General features: G+C 54.2%; 1 protein-coding gene and 1 long non-coding RNA gene across 2 annotated transcripts; both read right to left on the bottom strand.

Annotated features, from left to right (window-relative positions):
- Positions 1 to 2,137, bottom strand: CCL16 (C-C motif chemokine ligand 16). The gene is given in 4 exon segments (XM_037167337.2): positions 1 to 134; positions 137 to 225; positions 625 to 745; positions 1,912 to 2,137. Coding segments are annotated over 4 exon segments (522 nt in total). The 5' UTR covers positions 2,090 to 2,137.
- A 3,952-nt stretch (positions 2,138 to 6,089) lies between these two features.
- On the bottom strand, positions 6,090 to 7,121 carry LOC119052155 (uncharacterized). Its single transcript, XR_008390480.1, has 2 exons — positions 6,737 to 7,121; positions 6,090 to 6,339 (listed from the first exon to the last, which is right to left on the bottom strand). It is a non-coding gene; the product is annotated as an uncharacterized LOC119052155 (long non-coding RNA).
- Between the last annotated feature and the right edge of the window lie 5,625 nt (positions 7,122 to 12,746).

Raw genomic sequence — 12,746 nt, 5'->3', positions numbered from 1 at the left:
TCATTTCTCATGGGGTCCCACCTTTCTCTCCTGAGCCTGGGCTCCCACGGGGGCCTGGTTGTCACGAGGAGTGGAGCAGCTGGGCCAGGCCTTTCTGTGATCGAATGGGTTCAACTGGACACGTTCCTGCGGGGCAGCAAATGCAGGTTGGGGTCCTGGAGGTAGTCCCGGACCCATCCGTTGTTGGGGTTGGTGCAGACCTCTCGGTTCTTTGTGGTGACGAAGCTGCGGAGGCAAAGTGAGACCGTCATGGGCCATGGAGTAGAGGGGGGACTGTCCACACTCCCCCCACTCTGGCTCACATGGGGCTCACCTTGGCCTCCCCGATCTTGCTTCTGTCAGAGGCCCCCCGCCCCCCACTGGCTTCTAGACCTCATCAATGCTTTTGTCGGCCCCTTTCCCACCCAGCCTAGACCACTAGGCTGGGCTGCATTAGGCGCACCGTTTATTGGTCCATGCAGCTGTGAGCTGCAACGTCAAGAATTGCACCCAGGCCTGTCCTGTGCGGTTCAAAGCCCTTCACCACTACTGTCCTCCTTCCAGCAGGGAGACTTCTTGGTTCTGTGCACTTCCGGCCCCCGGCCCCCCTTCCCCTTCCACAGAGATATCTGTAGGGAAGCTTACATGATTGCCGGCAGGTGACAGTTGAGGGCCTTTCTGTACCCTGCCACCCGTTTCCTTGGTAATACTTTCTCCTGATATTTCACGCAGCAGGTGTGTGGAAGGTTTATCGACTCAACCATTTCTGCGGGAATCACACCGAAAGCTGAGTGAGGGAGGCCGAGAGGGAGCCCATGACCTCCCTCTCCCACCCCTTTGATGGCTGAGCCATCGGTTAGCAGGGACTGATTGCAGCTGGCTGCAAAGCTCGGAACCTCTCAAGGGCACCAGCTGGCCGATCCATGTTTTGGGTGGGCCATTTTCTCTTTCTGTGGCCTGAACCCATGGCACGGGCCTGCTTGACCCGCCCAAAGGCACTGTTGTCCCCTCCCACCCACCATATGCACCTCTGCACACAGCGACATTCCCGTCCTTGGTTCTTGAAGCAAAGCTGCAAAGACCGGGGCATCCTGAGAGTATGTGAGCGACCCTTGCTCCCCCAAATATTTACACAGGCAGAGGCGGACTTGGCTGCATGTCAGGGTGGCCTTAGGCAGGAAGGAAGGACTGGGGCAGTGGTGGGCAGGCATGTGGCAGGACTGAGCGACTTGGTCCCTTCCCTGTCACCAGGTCCTCCAAAGTGATGGTAGCAGCGGGGGCAGGGAGCAGGCAAAACGACCCTCGCTCTCCACAGCCCCCAAGTATCCTGCAGCTCTAAAACCTGCTGAGCCCTGCTCTTTCCAACAGGCCTGACTTGGGTCTAGGCTGGGGGGTAGAGATGGGGGTCAGGAAAGCCCCACACTTGGGCATCCCATTGGGACTCCTTTTGACTGCGTGATGGCCCCAGCCATCCGGCCTCACAGTACCAGGAACGGGCGTCTGGGTTCAAGCTCCGCACCGCTGAGCTCAGCCCCAGCGGTGCTTCGGCCTGCCCCCCAACACCCTGGGTCCTGCTCTGCCGGAGACCAGCCTGTCCCCACCCACCTGCCTTGCCTGCCCATCTGTTCATTGCATGCCTTTATCGCCATCTCTTCCATGACCTCCTTGGTTCCTCTTCCTAAAGGCTCCGTCCTTGGGACTTCAGGTGTAACCTTGACCCAGCTTCCCAGAACTGCCCAACCCCAGAAGGATCGGGACCACAGCCCAGTTCTACTTACAAAGGGGAGAATTTAAAGACAGCAGCTAAGCCCGCAGGAGGGGAGAGGCCCCCGGGAGGAGGACGGAGATCCTAAAGCTCTCCTGGTGTCACCCTGCTGCCAGCTGTCCAGTTCCCCTTTCTCATTGTTGCCCTGTAGGGACAGGCAGACTCACTTGCCCGGCCGGGAGAAACAGAAGTGATGGTGAGGATGAGGATGAGGAGGAAGAGGGCAGCCGTGGAGGCCTTCATCCCCGCAGTGGGGCAGTTCAGCCTCCGGGGAGGGCTGAGCGAAGATGTCCTTTCTGCTGGCCGTTCCCTCTCTGACCTCTCAGCTCTCCGGACTCTGACCATTTCATAGTCGCTGGAGGAAGAGAGAACAAACTGGCCTCTTGGCCTTTGCTGGAAGGAAGGGCCGAGGGGGGCGGGGCCTGGTGCAAAGCTGAACTCGGCAGGATGTGAATTCATGCAAAGGGAAGCACAGAGGAAGGGACTAGGTGGCCAACTGCGTTGTGTGTCGGCCACCTTGCATGTCCCGCTTTACTTACTCCTCATGTTGTGAAGTAGCTTATCACACCTGTCTTACAAATGAGGCCACTGAGGCTTCGGGAAGGGCACTTCAATAAGTTGCCCGAGGTCACACGGGTAGGAGGCTGATGGGCAGCACTGACAGCCAGGTCCACGCAATTCCACCGAGTTACCTGCCACCCTCTGTGTGCCCCCTCCCCCCGGGTGATCGGTCACTGGGAGGATCAGGGAAAGCGCAGACTGAGGCAAGGGTAGGGTTTCGTGGTCTCAGAATGGGGTCTCTGCACCCACAGTCCAAGGACACGTGTGTGAGTTTGCTCTTTCGTGTCACAGATCATGCTACTCATTCTCCAAAGAGACCGTGTGCCTGGTCCTTGTATTTTTGTTTTCTGCTGGGGTGTTTGGCTCATTTGCCGGTTCCCATTTATCTCTTTGGACCTTGGACTCTAAACCAGCTGCCCTCGAGTGCCCTTCGTGTGGGTTATCCAACCTGCCACCATGGCCAACATGGCCAGCAGAGGGCGCCCTAACACCGTGAGCCTGGCAGTCTGCTTCGAGTCCCAAGTTCCAGCTTCTGCCTGTTGTCATTGGCTAAGGCCGGACCTGCCCCTGCAGCATCTCCTCTCTTCTGACTGGCTCAGGACCCTGCTCCAGGTTGAAGGCAGCTTTCAGGATAGGGATGGAATATACAGGGGATTTTGCTGTGGATGGACCTTGAGCTGTAGAGGCCCCAGGGAGTGTTTCAGGAGATGAGAGTGGAGGGGGCAGGGGCAGAGCAGGGAATGGAAGGCCCTCGTGGGGCTTGCAGGCCTGACTGCTCATAAACAGGGAAAAACATATAAGGCAACTGGTCTTGGTGGGTCCAAGGTAGTTAGTGGTCGTGAAGCTGTGGCTTTTAGGGGGGTAAAAGCCTCAAAGGAGGGTATGTATGTGGGGTTCCCCACTTATGTATGCCCTTGACCTCTGTTTAAGGACACAAGGAGGACTGAGGAAGCCTGGTTGTACCCATAGCTTGCAGGCCCCCTCTCGGTCCGTGTCTGTGGACGGCTGGAGGCCAGGGAAGAGTGGCCATAGTTCCTGTACTGTGCATGCTCTCACCCTGAGTCCGTAGAGCGCCTCCTTGAACCCCGAACATGGGCCTCAGAGCCTCTGGGGACAGCTGGGTGGTATTCGTGGTCTTCCTTCCTCCCACTCATCCATCCATCATCCACCCATCCGTCCCTTTCCCAAGCACCTAGTACGGCCTAGGCTTTCTGCTGGGCTCCGTGGGGGGCACGAAAGTGGGTAAAACAAAATAGTGCAACCTGATACGGTAAGAGGATGGAGAGGGCTGGGGAAGACAGGTCCATGAGTCATTCCTGTCCCAGCAAGTAGTGAACAGAGAGGCCTTGGGAGCCGCACAGAGAAAAGGGCTGTGGCGTTTGCTACGGAGAGGCCTTTAGGAAGATTTACCTGCAGAGCGAGGTGATCATTCTTAGCTTTACACTTGTAAAGGTTAAATAAAATAATGCACATAGAAGGCACTGAAAAGTGGTATCTGTTATTATTGTGGTTACTTATTGTGCAAAGTGGCCTCCACACCCAGTGTCTTTATTGTTTTCTTTTCTTTTTTTGAAGATTTGGTTTATTTATTTTTAGACAGAGGGGAAGGGAGGCAGGAAGAGAGAAACATCCATGTGTGGTTGCCTCTCGAGTGTCCTCTATGGGGAACCTGGCCCACAACCCAGACATGGGGAATTGAACCAGGGACCCTCTGGTTCACAGGGCTGTGCTCAATCCACTGAGCTACACTGGCCAGGAGTCTTTATTGCTTTCTGCTCAGCTTCCCATTACCGGCTTCACAGGCCTGACCCATTTCTTCGCAGCAGACTCTGGCCAACCTTCTGCAGAGCGAGGTTGGATGCCAAGGGTGCCCCCCAGGCTGGGCTCGTCAGTGTCTCAGGGCCAGAGGGTAACTTCAGTAGAAAGAATGAGGGCGGGAGAACACCACTGACCGTTCATTCAAGGTCGGGCAGCTCCCAGGAGGCCTGGCTCGGCTGAGAGCTGGGAGGAAGCTTTGAGGGGAGGGGTGAGGCCTCACTTCTTCTCTTTAAGGTTCCGTGCTGTGCCCTTCCCCACTACTTCTGGGTCACTCAGGCCTACCCCAGCTCCTGGATGTAGGCCATCGCTGGGGTCAGCACTGAGGGAACAGCCTTTTTTGGTGAGGAAGCTATGGAAAGAGAGGGAGAAGGATTACATACCATGGGTTGGGCAGCTAGGAAGGAGAGCTGGTCCTCCCTCCCTCGCAAACCCCTGGCCTGGCCTGGCCTGGAGGCAGCCCAGGGCCAGTCGCATTCTGAGACAGACACTTAAGCCCCTTGGGGCCCCTGAACCCACCTGGTCTCCCTGTCTGCACCCAGGAAGTACCCTTCTGCCTTCTCTTCCCCCCTCTTAATGCCTCCCCAGCCATAGGGCCAGCTTCCTCCGGGCTCCCAGCGGGCACTGGATTGGCCAGAAGGCCCTCAGGTTGCCTCTTGGCTTCTACTCCCCATGTCAACACACCTGAGAGGCACCCTGGGGAGTCCTCATTCTGCATTCTGCCCGCCCCAAGCCCCAGCATGGTGTGAGCGGGCCGCCTGCACACCTCCACGCTGGGAGCACTGGCCACTGGCTCATAGTCACGTGGGATCCACGGGCGCAGGACAGCATGGGAGGCGTGGGGGCAGCTGCACCCCGTGGCCTGGGCAGGTCCTCCCGAGGGGAGGGCATGAGGGAGCCGAAACGGGGCCCTTGTGCAAGGCGACACCTGAAGGCAGGAAGCCGGAGGGAAGGAGGAGGTGGCCCTGCAGAACAGGGAGACGTGGCTGTGGAGGGACCCACAGCTGTCCCCTCTCCATGCTGCACCTCTGCCCCTCTTCTCCTCCTTTGTCAGCAAACATCCTGCTTCCTCCCTTCACCCTCCCAGGAGGACAGGCTGGTGGCTTCCACTCCAGAGTGAGGAGGTGCAAAGGCCAGGTCACCTCAGTGAGCACAGGCCATCCGGGGTGGCTTGCTGACCGAGACACTCCACCCAGGAAGGGTATTTAGAAGAAATCCCGCCAGGGGCTGGGACTCGTGCCCTGTGGGAGTGCAGGCCCAGCCCCTCACAGCGCCCCCATCCTGCGAAGAGGGGAGGACGCCAGACTCAACTGCAGGTCACAGTTGCTGGCTCTGAGCCCACCGCCCCGTTGTGCCCTCCCAGTGTCCTCACTGGTCAGCCAGGCTGCGGGACTGGGGTTTTCCGGGAGCTTCCTGGGGCTCAGGGCGCATCAGGGACCGACAGGCTTGGAGGCACTGACACCTTCGCCAGTGGAGTCTTCACTACGGGACCCCGCCCAGCCCTCGTCTCTGCCTGATGTTGTGGGTCTCGGTGTGAGATTTTTGCTTGAGGAAAAGGTTTCATGGCTGAAAAGTGTGGTTTTTAAAAAAATCACTGAGTTAGGCGACATTTCCATTATTTTCTGATTGTGGGAGTCACAGTGGGGGACAGCAAAGCCACGCTGAGCGGGACTACGGACGCAGCAGGAAGGGCATTTGAGACCAAGGGCGTCTCAGCGTGCTGTGCTTATGGGGTGGAGTGACTCGGGGTGTCCATGTCCCATGACCAAGTCGGACAGGAACGTGAGTGTGCGTCGTGATGGCCTCAGGGGCCCCCGAGGGCAGCGGATGCTTGGGCGGAGCGGGAAAGGCCTGGGCCTGTCACCCAGCCCCTCTCCGGGCCGCACCCTTGCTCTCTAAGGATGGAATCGGGGTCCCCTGTCCAGCAACAATTGTTACGTTTCATTTTCCTCTTAAAGTTCCAGTACAGTTGAATTAGATACTTTTTATTGGTGCACAGATTTTACAAACAGAACAGTAATTGTTGCTTTTGACAAAAGAATTCAGGCCAAGGAATTCCCAGAAGGTGAGAGAGTGGAGGCGGGTATGTGGCATCTACCGTAGCTTCTCCTCAACCAACCGTTTTCCAGCTTTTGGTTGAATCCAGCTTCACCATGCATTCCTGGACTCCGTGAGCACCGGGGTGGAAACAGACCTCCCGCCCACGCCTGGTTTTGAAGCTGGGGAGCAAGGCAGAGGAAAATGATACTGTGAGGAGGTTTCTGCACATAAAATTGGGGAGCCCCATCATCCTGGCCCCTGGACTTCCCCAACTCAGCCCATCTTATTCCTCCCTTTCTCTGCTTTAGGGTCTCAGGGGGTCTCCTCTGGGAGACCCTGCCTCTGGCACCCTCTCAGTGACTCAGGGGCGTTTCCCTGAGCAGCCTTGCTCCTGCTCTCCCCACCGCTCCATGGCCGCCCCCTTCACTGGGAGCATCTGGTATCTGATGCTGTGCAGGATCCTAATGAGGACACGAACCTCTGCAGACTTCAAAGCATCCAGAGGATGAGACTTTTCCGGACCTCCCTCCATCAGATCCCCAACCCCAAGACATGGCTGGTAAGCTTGGCACTTACATGACAGCAGGCTGGGAGCACTCATTGCTCGTTTTATAATATTTCTGCATGAATACGCATCGGATATTTCGTGTGGCGTAGGAGAAGCAGCAGTCACTGGCGCGGTGTGCGCCCGTAGCAGGAGAAAGGTCCATGTAAGGACAGAGCCTCTTTCTGTGGGAACTACATCCTCCCCCCTTGTCTGCAGAGCACAGGGGAGGGTGTGAAGGGGAAGAGCTCCAGGGGTGCTTCCTCCTCTGCAGCACCTGCTGGCATCTCTTTGCTCCCCTCCCCAGGGTTGAGCTGTGCACCCAGGCAGGGCCAGGACCCCTTCTCCCCAAGGTGAGCAGACTCCAGGACAGCCAGGTGGGACAGAGGTCGTGTGTGGGGAGGGACCCACAGTGCACCCTGGTCCCCCTTGGAGATGTCCCCTCCCCCTTTCCCCATGTCCTGTAAATGAGGAGGACTGAAGCCACTGAGCAGATCTGTACCCAACAGCAGCCTTTAAATACATGCACAATGAAACATTTACCTTCATACTGTATCCTGGGATCATCCTGCACATGCATGGCTGATCCGAGTTCTATTGGGAGACAGAGACAAGGAGGGAAGAGGAATCACTGGGAGGCGGCACCGTGTCCGTGTCTCCACCTGTGTCGCCCCCCAGCCCAGCCCCGGGGGAGGGGGCGACGCTGCTGCTGGACACTGGGCGCCCGTCTGTGTTCTGGGCCTGCCCCCTGGCCCGTTGTCTCACTGGTGCCCTGAGATTTCTGAGGGGACTTCTGAAAATGTTTGAGCCATGAAAACGTTCTATCCACTTCCTTTCTTTCCTGTTGACTTTAAATACAGAGAGCAAACAGCAAATGCCACATGGATAAATCAGTCACACAGCCACAGCAGGTGCCATAGCCCACAACATGCTCCCCACGCATTTCTGGAACCCACAGGGCCCTGGAGACCAAAAGGTGTTCTTCGTTAAGTGATTTGGTGGCACAGAGTCCCCCAAAGTGAAGAGAGGCTATTTATAGTCTTTGTCCCATTAGCATAAATATTCGTGTCTGTCTGTGGCAGAGATGTTACTATTTGATTCTAGTGTGCTTCCCAGAGTCTGCTAGGACTGCTAAGAATGTCCAGTTATGTGTTATCTTTTAAAATTATGTTTATTTTTTTTAATGTGTGTTAATATAAAGTGTACAACTTTGACCTTGCTTTTCTGTCTCAGACTCTGACTCAGGGCCCTGCAGGGATCGAGACCCGAGAAGTGCATGCTGGGTGGGGCAGAAGTGGGTTCTCAGGTGTTTGTGTGGGAATAGTACAATAATGAAGAAATTACTACACAAGAGTGAGCTCTGTGTTTCCCGTGTTCACAACTGTGAATACACTTTTATCACACCCCGTAGTTATCAGGGGAATGAATGGCAAAGAGACCTGGTGGGGACTGGAAGGGCTCAGGGATCAGATAGGACAAGGCGGAAATGCCATCAGAGCCGTAAGAACAGTCACAATTCTTTGAGGCTCAGAGGGAGCACAGAGCTGTGTACTTTAGACCAGACTGAGCAAATGCTAACCATTTTCCAATGTGCACTTTAAAGCATGAAGGACATTCGTATCCTGTGCAACTGTAACCACAGACTACCCACGGGGCTTTATTGGTCTCGTAAACTTGCACCTCTGTCCCAGCTGGACAGTGACTCCCCACTTCCCTGTCCCCAGCCCCGGGCCACCACCACTCCACACTGTGTCTCTATGACTTGGCTGCTTTGAGGGCCTCATGTCAGTGGAATCACAGGGTGTTCACCCTGTGTTATTGGCTCATTTCACTTATCATAACGTCGTGCTCAGCGTTCCTCCATGTGCTGGCACGTGTCCCAATTTCTGTCCTTTTTGGCTGAATAATATTCTATTGTGTGCACAATATATCCCCCACTTTGAATCCATTCATTTGTTGATGGACACTTGGGGTGCTTCCCCCTGGGGTGTGTTAGGAATGGTGCGGCTGTTAGCACGGGTGCACCTGTGTCTCCCAGGTGCCTGCTTCCTGTTCTTTCGGGTGTGTATCCGGAGGTGGAGTTGCCGGTGATATTGTATCACCTTTTCAAACCTCTGCATTTCAAAGCCTCTGCCTTCCAAAGTGCACCCGGCCCCTGTGTTCTGGGGAAGGGACTGTAGGCCTGCGTTATGCTGGTTAGGCGAACACGCTGAGCTGTTGGCTCACTTCCTATGCAGTTCCCCGTGAGTTATGTTTAATGAGGCACGTGGGTACCGTCCAGTGTGCTCGATATGATGTGTGTGGGGCTGGCAAAATAAAGTCTTAAATGGGTTGGTTTACGTTTCATAACAGCTTCCTAGCTAGATCATATCCTGACTCCACCACTTACTGGCTGTGGGATCTGAGCATGTTATCCAAGGCCTCTGTGCCTCAGCTTCTCATGTGTAAAATGAGACTAATAATAATACCCAAAACCATCCTGGCCTGTGCAGCTCAGTGGATTGAGCATGGGCTTGCAAACCAAAGGGTTGCTGGTTCAATTCCTACTCAGTCCACCTGTCTGGATTAGGGGCCAGGTCCCCAGTAGAGGGTGCACAGTGGGCTACCGCACATGATGTTTCTCTCCCTCTATTTCTCCTTTTCATCCTCTCTCTCTAAAAGTAAATCAATTCTTTAAAAAAAATGCTCAAGACCATGCCCCATGCTGGCCGTCTGCTCCACAGGGTTGTCAGGAGGGTTCGGTGCATCAGTGTCTGTGAGACGATGGCAGTGGTTTCTGCTTGTACAAGGCAGTGGAGGTTTTCCCTCGTTACTAAGTCAGTAGGACGGTTGGGTGGACTCGGGTGAGTCACCAGCCCGGCTTGTCCCATCTCCTCTTCAAACTGATAGTCTGCACTGCACGGGATACACTAGTTCAACATTGGAGGCGACTGTGCTTTTTTGCCCAGTTCACAATCTGCTACAATTCTTTGGCTCAAGCTCATAATGGTCCCATATGAGCTAAGGGAAGGTATCAGATAATTGTGGCCATGAAAAGGGAGGAGAACTGTTTCCCGAGTGGTCTGTGCACTTTCCCCAGGAACAAAGGCCACAGGGCAAGGTCCATACCCTGCTGCTGCTGCTGCTGCTGCCTTTAAGCAAGTGCCAAATCCACCTCCAGAGAACCTCTGTCTCCTCCCTGGAATTCAGGTTACCACCAAATTGGTCACCAGTGCAAAGGGTCTCTCACTCACCATCGGGTTGCGATCCACGGGTCGGGGGTCCTAGGGCAGCAGCAAGGATGAGGAAGGGGAGGATAGCTTTGAAGACCTTCATCTTGCAGGTGTGAGGGCAGAGCTGGCCTGAGTACTCCTGGGCTCTCTGCTCCCGACTCCCTGGGACCCCAGGCCTGCCCTGGTGTTTATAAGGGGAGGAAAAATCAGGAAGTCACGAGGTAGAGTGCCACAGAATTCTCTTTGCTTATAGTGCTGGCAACTTGATAATTTTATTAAGGGAACCAGTCTGGGAGTGCAACAGGAAGTTGAGGGCCATGATGACGTGGGGTTTTCTCAGCTGTGCAGTGGATGTAGGCAGAAGTGTCAAAATTTCAGAGAGTGGCCTCAGCCAGGACAGGAGTCAGAGGACCCTGTGCAAGGAGTTGTCCCATCCTGTGAGGGTCATGGAAGTGCCACAGGAAGAAGTACCTGTAGGGGTACCTGCCTACAGGCAGGGGTACCAGGGAGCTCTCTGGGTAACTTCTTCTTCCCCTTGTGAAGCATCTGCTTTCTTCTTGCTCTGTTTGTAAATGTCATGTCTGCAAGCACCAGATTGCGATGCTTACTTTTGCCCAAACAAATCCTTTTTGTGGAGGGACTACCCAGTCGGCTTTTTGTTAATGGTAGACAAGAGTGACCATATTTTATTTCACTGTATTTTTCTAAATTTCAATTGATTATATGTTTACTGATTTGAGAGAAAGGGAGATACTGATGTGAGAGACAGACTTCAGTTGTTCAATTGATTGTCTACATATGTGTCCTGAGCAGGGCTCAAACACTCAACCTTTTGATGTGTGGGTCAGCTCTCCAACCAACGGAGCCTTCGGCCAGGGCTGAGCTCATTTTTTAAAAAATGTTTTATTTATTTTTAGAGAGAGGTGAAGGGAAGGAGAAAGTGAGAGAGAAACATCAGTGTATGGTTGCCTCTCATGTGTCCCCTATGGGGACCTGGCCTGCAACCCAGGCATGTGCTCTGACTGGGAATCAAACCAGCGACCCTTTGCTTCACAGGCCCATGCTCAATCCACTGAGCCACACCAGCCAGGGCTGATTTTTTTTTTTTAACAATGGACATGTATGTGTGCGTGTTCTGATTCTGGTTTTCATCCCAATTATTATTGCTTTCACTAGTTTAGATTTTATATTCAAATTAGCAAACGTTTCTGGTTTCATCTCCCAGTGTTCCATGGCATTTATATTTTTTCTCTTAGTGTTTCTTGTTAGGTCATTCGTAAAGAGCTATAGCCTGTAGCAATGACTCAAACACTGGGCAGGGTCCGTGAACATTATTGTTCCAATAACATCAGATTCACTTCTCCTATGCGGTTGAAATTGCCAGTTTAAGGAGTTACTTTACTTCCAAAACGTATTTCTTGAAAGATCAGTGTGATTTGTATACAACAGGCTATATATACACACTCACTAACATTTACTGAGCAGCAGACGAGGCCACGAACATGGCAGAGGCTTCACGCGGATGGACCATGACCTCTTCCTTCCTGGGTCCTCCCGCCCTGAGCCCCCAAAATGCCCATCTTAACTTTGACCGCCATGTTCAAGTCTTTCCAGCTCTTGCTCTCAGTGTTATTTGGTTACTTTAAAGAAGTATCATCTCTATGATGATTGTTAAACTTCAGTTCCTCCAGGAGAATTGTGATTCTGTTCCCCATTTTCCCAGTTTCTCAACTGAAATTTCTGGAGACTTTGGGATTTGGGAAAACAACTAATTTCCTAAGAAATGGGATATTAGGGGTTGGGAAGGAATTCCCCCATGGAAGTGCTAGGGGTGTTTGGAAGAAATCCCGCCAGGGGCTGGGACTCGTGCCCTGTGGGAGTGCAGGCCCAGCCCCTCACAGCCCCCATCCTGCGAAGAGGGGAGGACGCCCAGACTCAACTGCAGGTCACAGTTGCTGGCTCTGAGCCCACCGCCCCGTTGTGCCCTCCCAGTGTCCTCACTGGTCAGCGAGCCTGCGGGACTGGGGTTTTCCAGGAGCTTCCCGGGCTCAGGGCGCATCAGGGACCGACAGGCCTGGAGGCACTGACACCTTTGCCAGTGGAGTCTTCACTACGGGACCCTGCCCGGCCCTTGTCTCTGCCTGGCTCTGTGGGTCTCGGTGTGAGATTTTTGCTTGAGGAAAAGGTTTCATGGCTGAAAAGTGTGGTTTTTAAAAAAATCACTGAGGCGACATTTCCATTATTTTCTGATTGTGGGAGTTACAAGTGGGGGACAGCAAAGCCTCACTGAGCGGGACTACGGACACAGCAGGAAGGACATTTGAGACCAAAGGTGTCTCAGCGTGCTGTGCTTATGTGGCGGAATGACTTGGGGTGTCCATGTCCCATGACCAAGTTGGATAGGAACGTGAGTGTGCGTCGTGATGGCCTCAGGGGCCCCCGAGGGCAGCGGGTGCTTGGGCGGAGCGGGAAGGGCCTGGGCCTGTCACCCAGCCCCTCTCCGGGCCGCACCCTTGCTCTCTAAGGATGGAATCGGGGTCCCCTGTCCAGGACCCACTCCCACTGGCTCCCAAGTGGTGAACGCCTTTTCACAGAGGCAAGTCAAGCTGTCCAGTTCCCACTGACTTCAGAGTAATTTTATTTCAACAGCCTTCTGTGTTTCAACCCCGTCTCTGAAAGAAAACGAGGTATCGTCGAAGGTGAGGAACAGTTCGGTTGTCTGTAAAAGCAGCTCATCCTTTAGAAATAAGCTGGAAAAAACATGACTGGGGGACCCCCTAACCCCAGTCACATTCCCCAAAGGCCAGGCCTGAGCATTGCTGCACTGGCC

The sequence above is a fragment of the Artibeus jamaicensis genome, unplaced genomic scaffold (assembly GCF_021234435.1).
Source record: "Artibeus jamaicensis isolate MK-2021 breed Jamaican fruit bat unplaced genomic scaffold, CSHL_Jam_final contig_2259, whole genome shotgun sequence".
Taxonomy (NCBI): Eukaryota; Metazoa; Chordata; class Mammalia; order Chiroptera; family Phyllostomidae; genus Artibeus; species Artibeus jamaicensis.
Note: the sequence above shows the minus strand (reverse complement) of the source record. Positions and strands in the feature narration are given on the sequence as shown.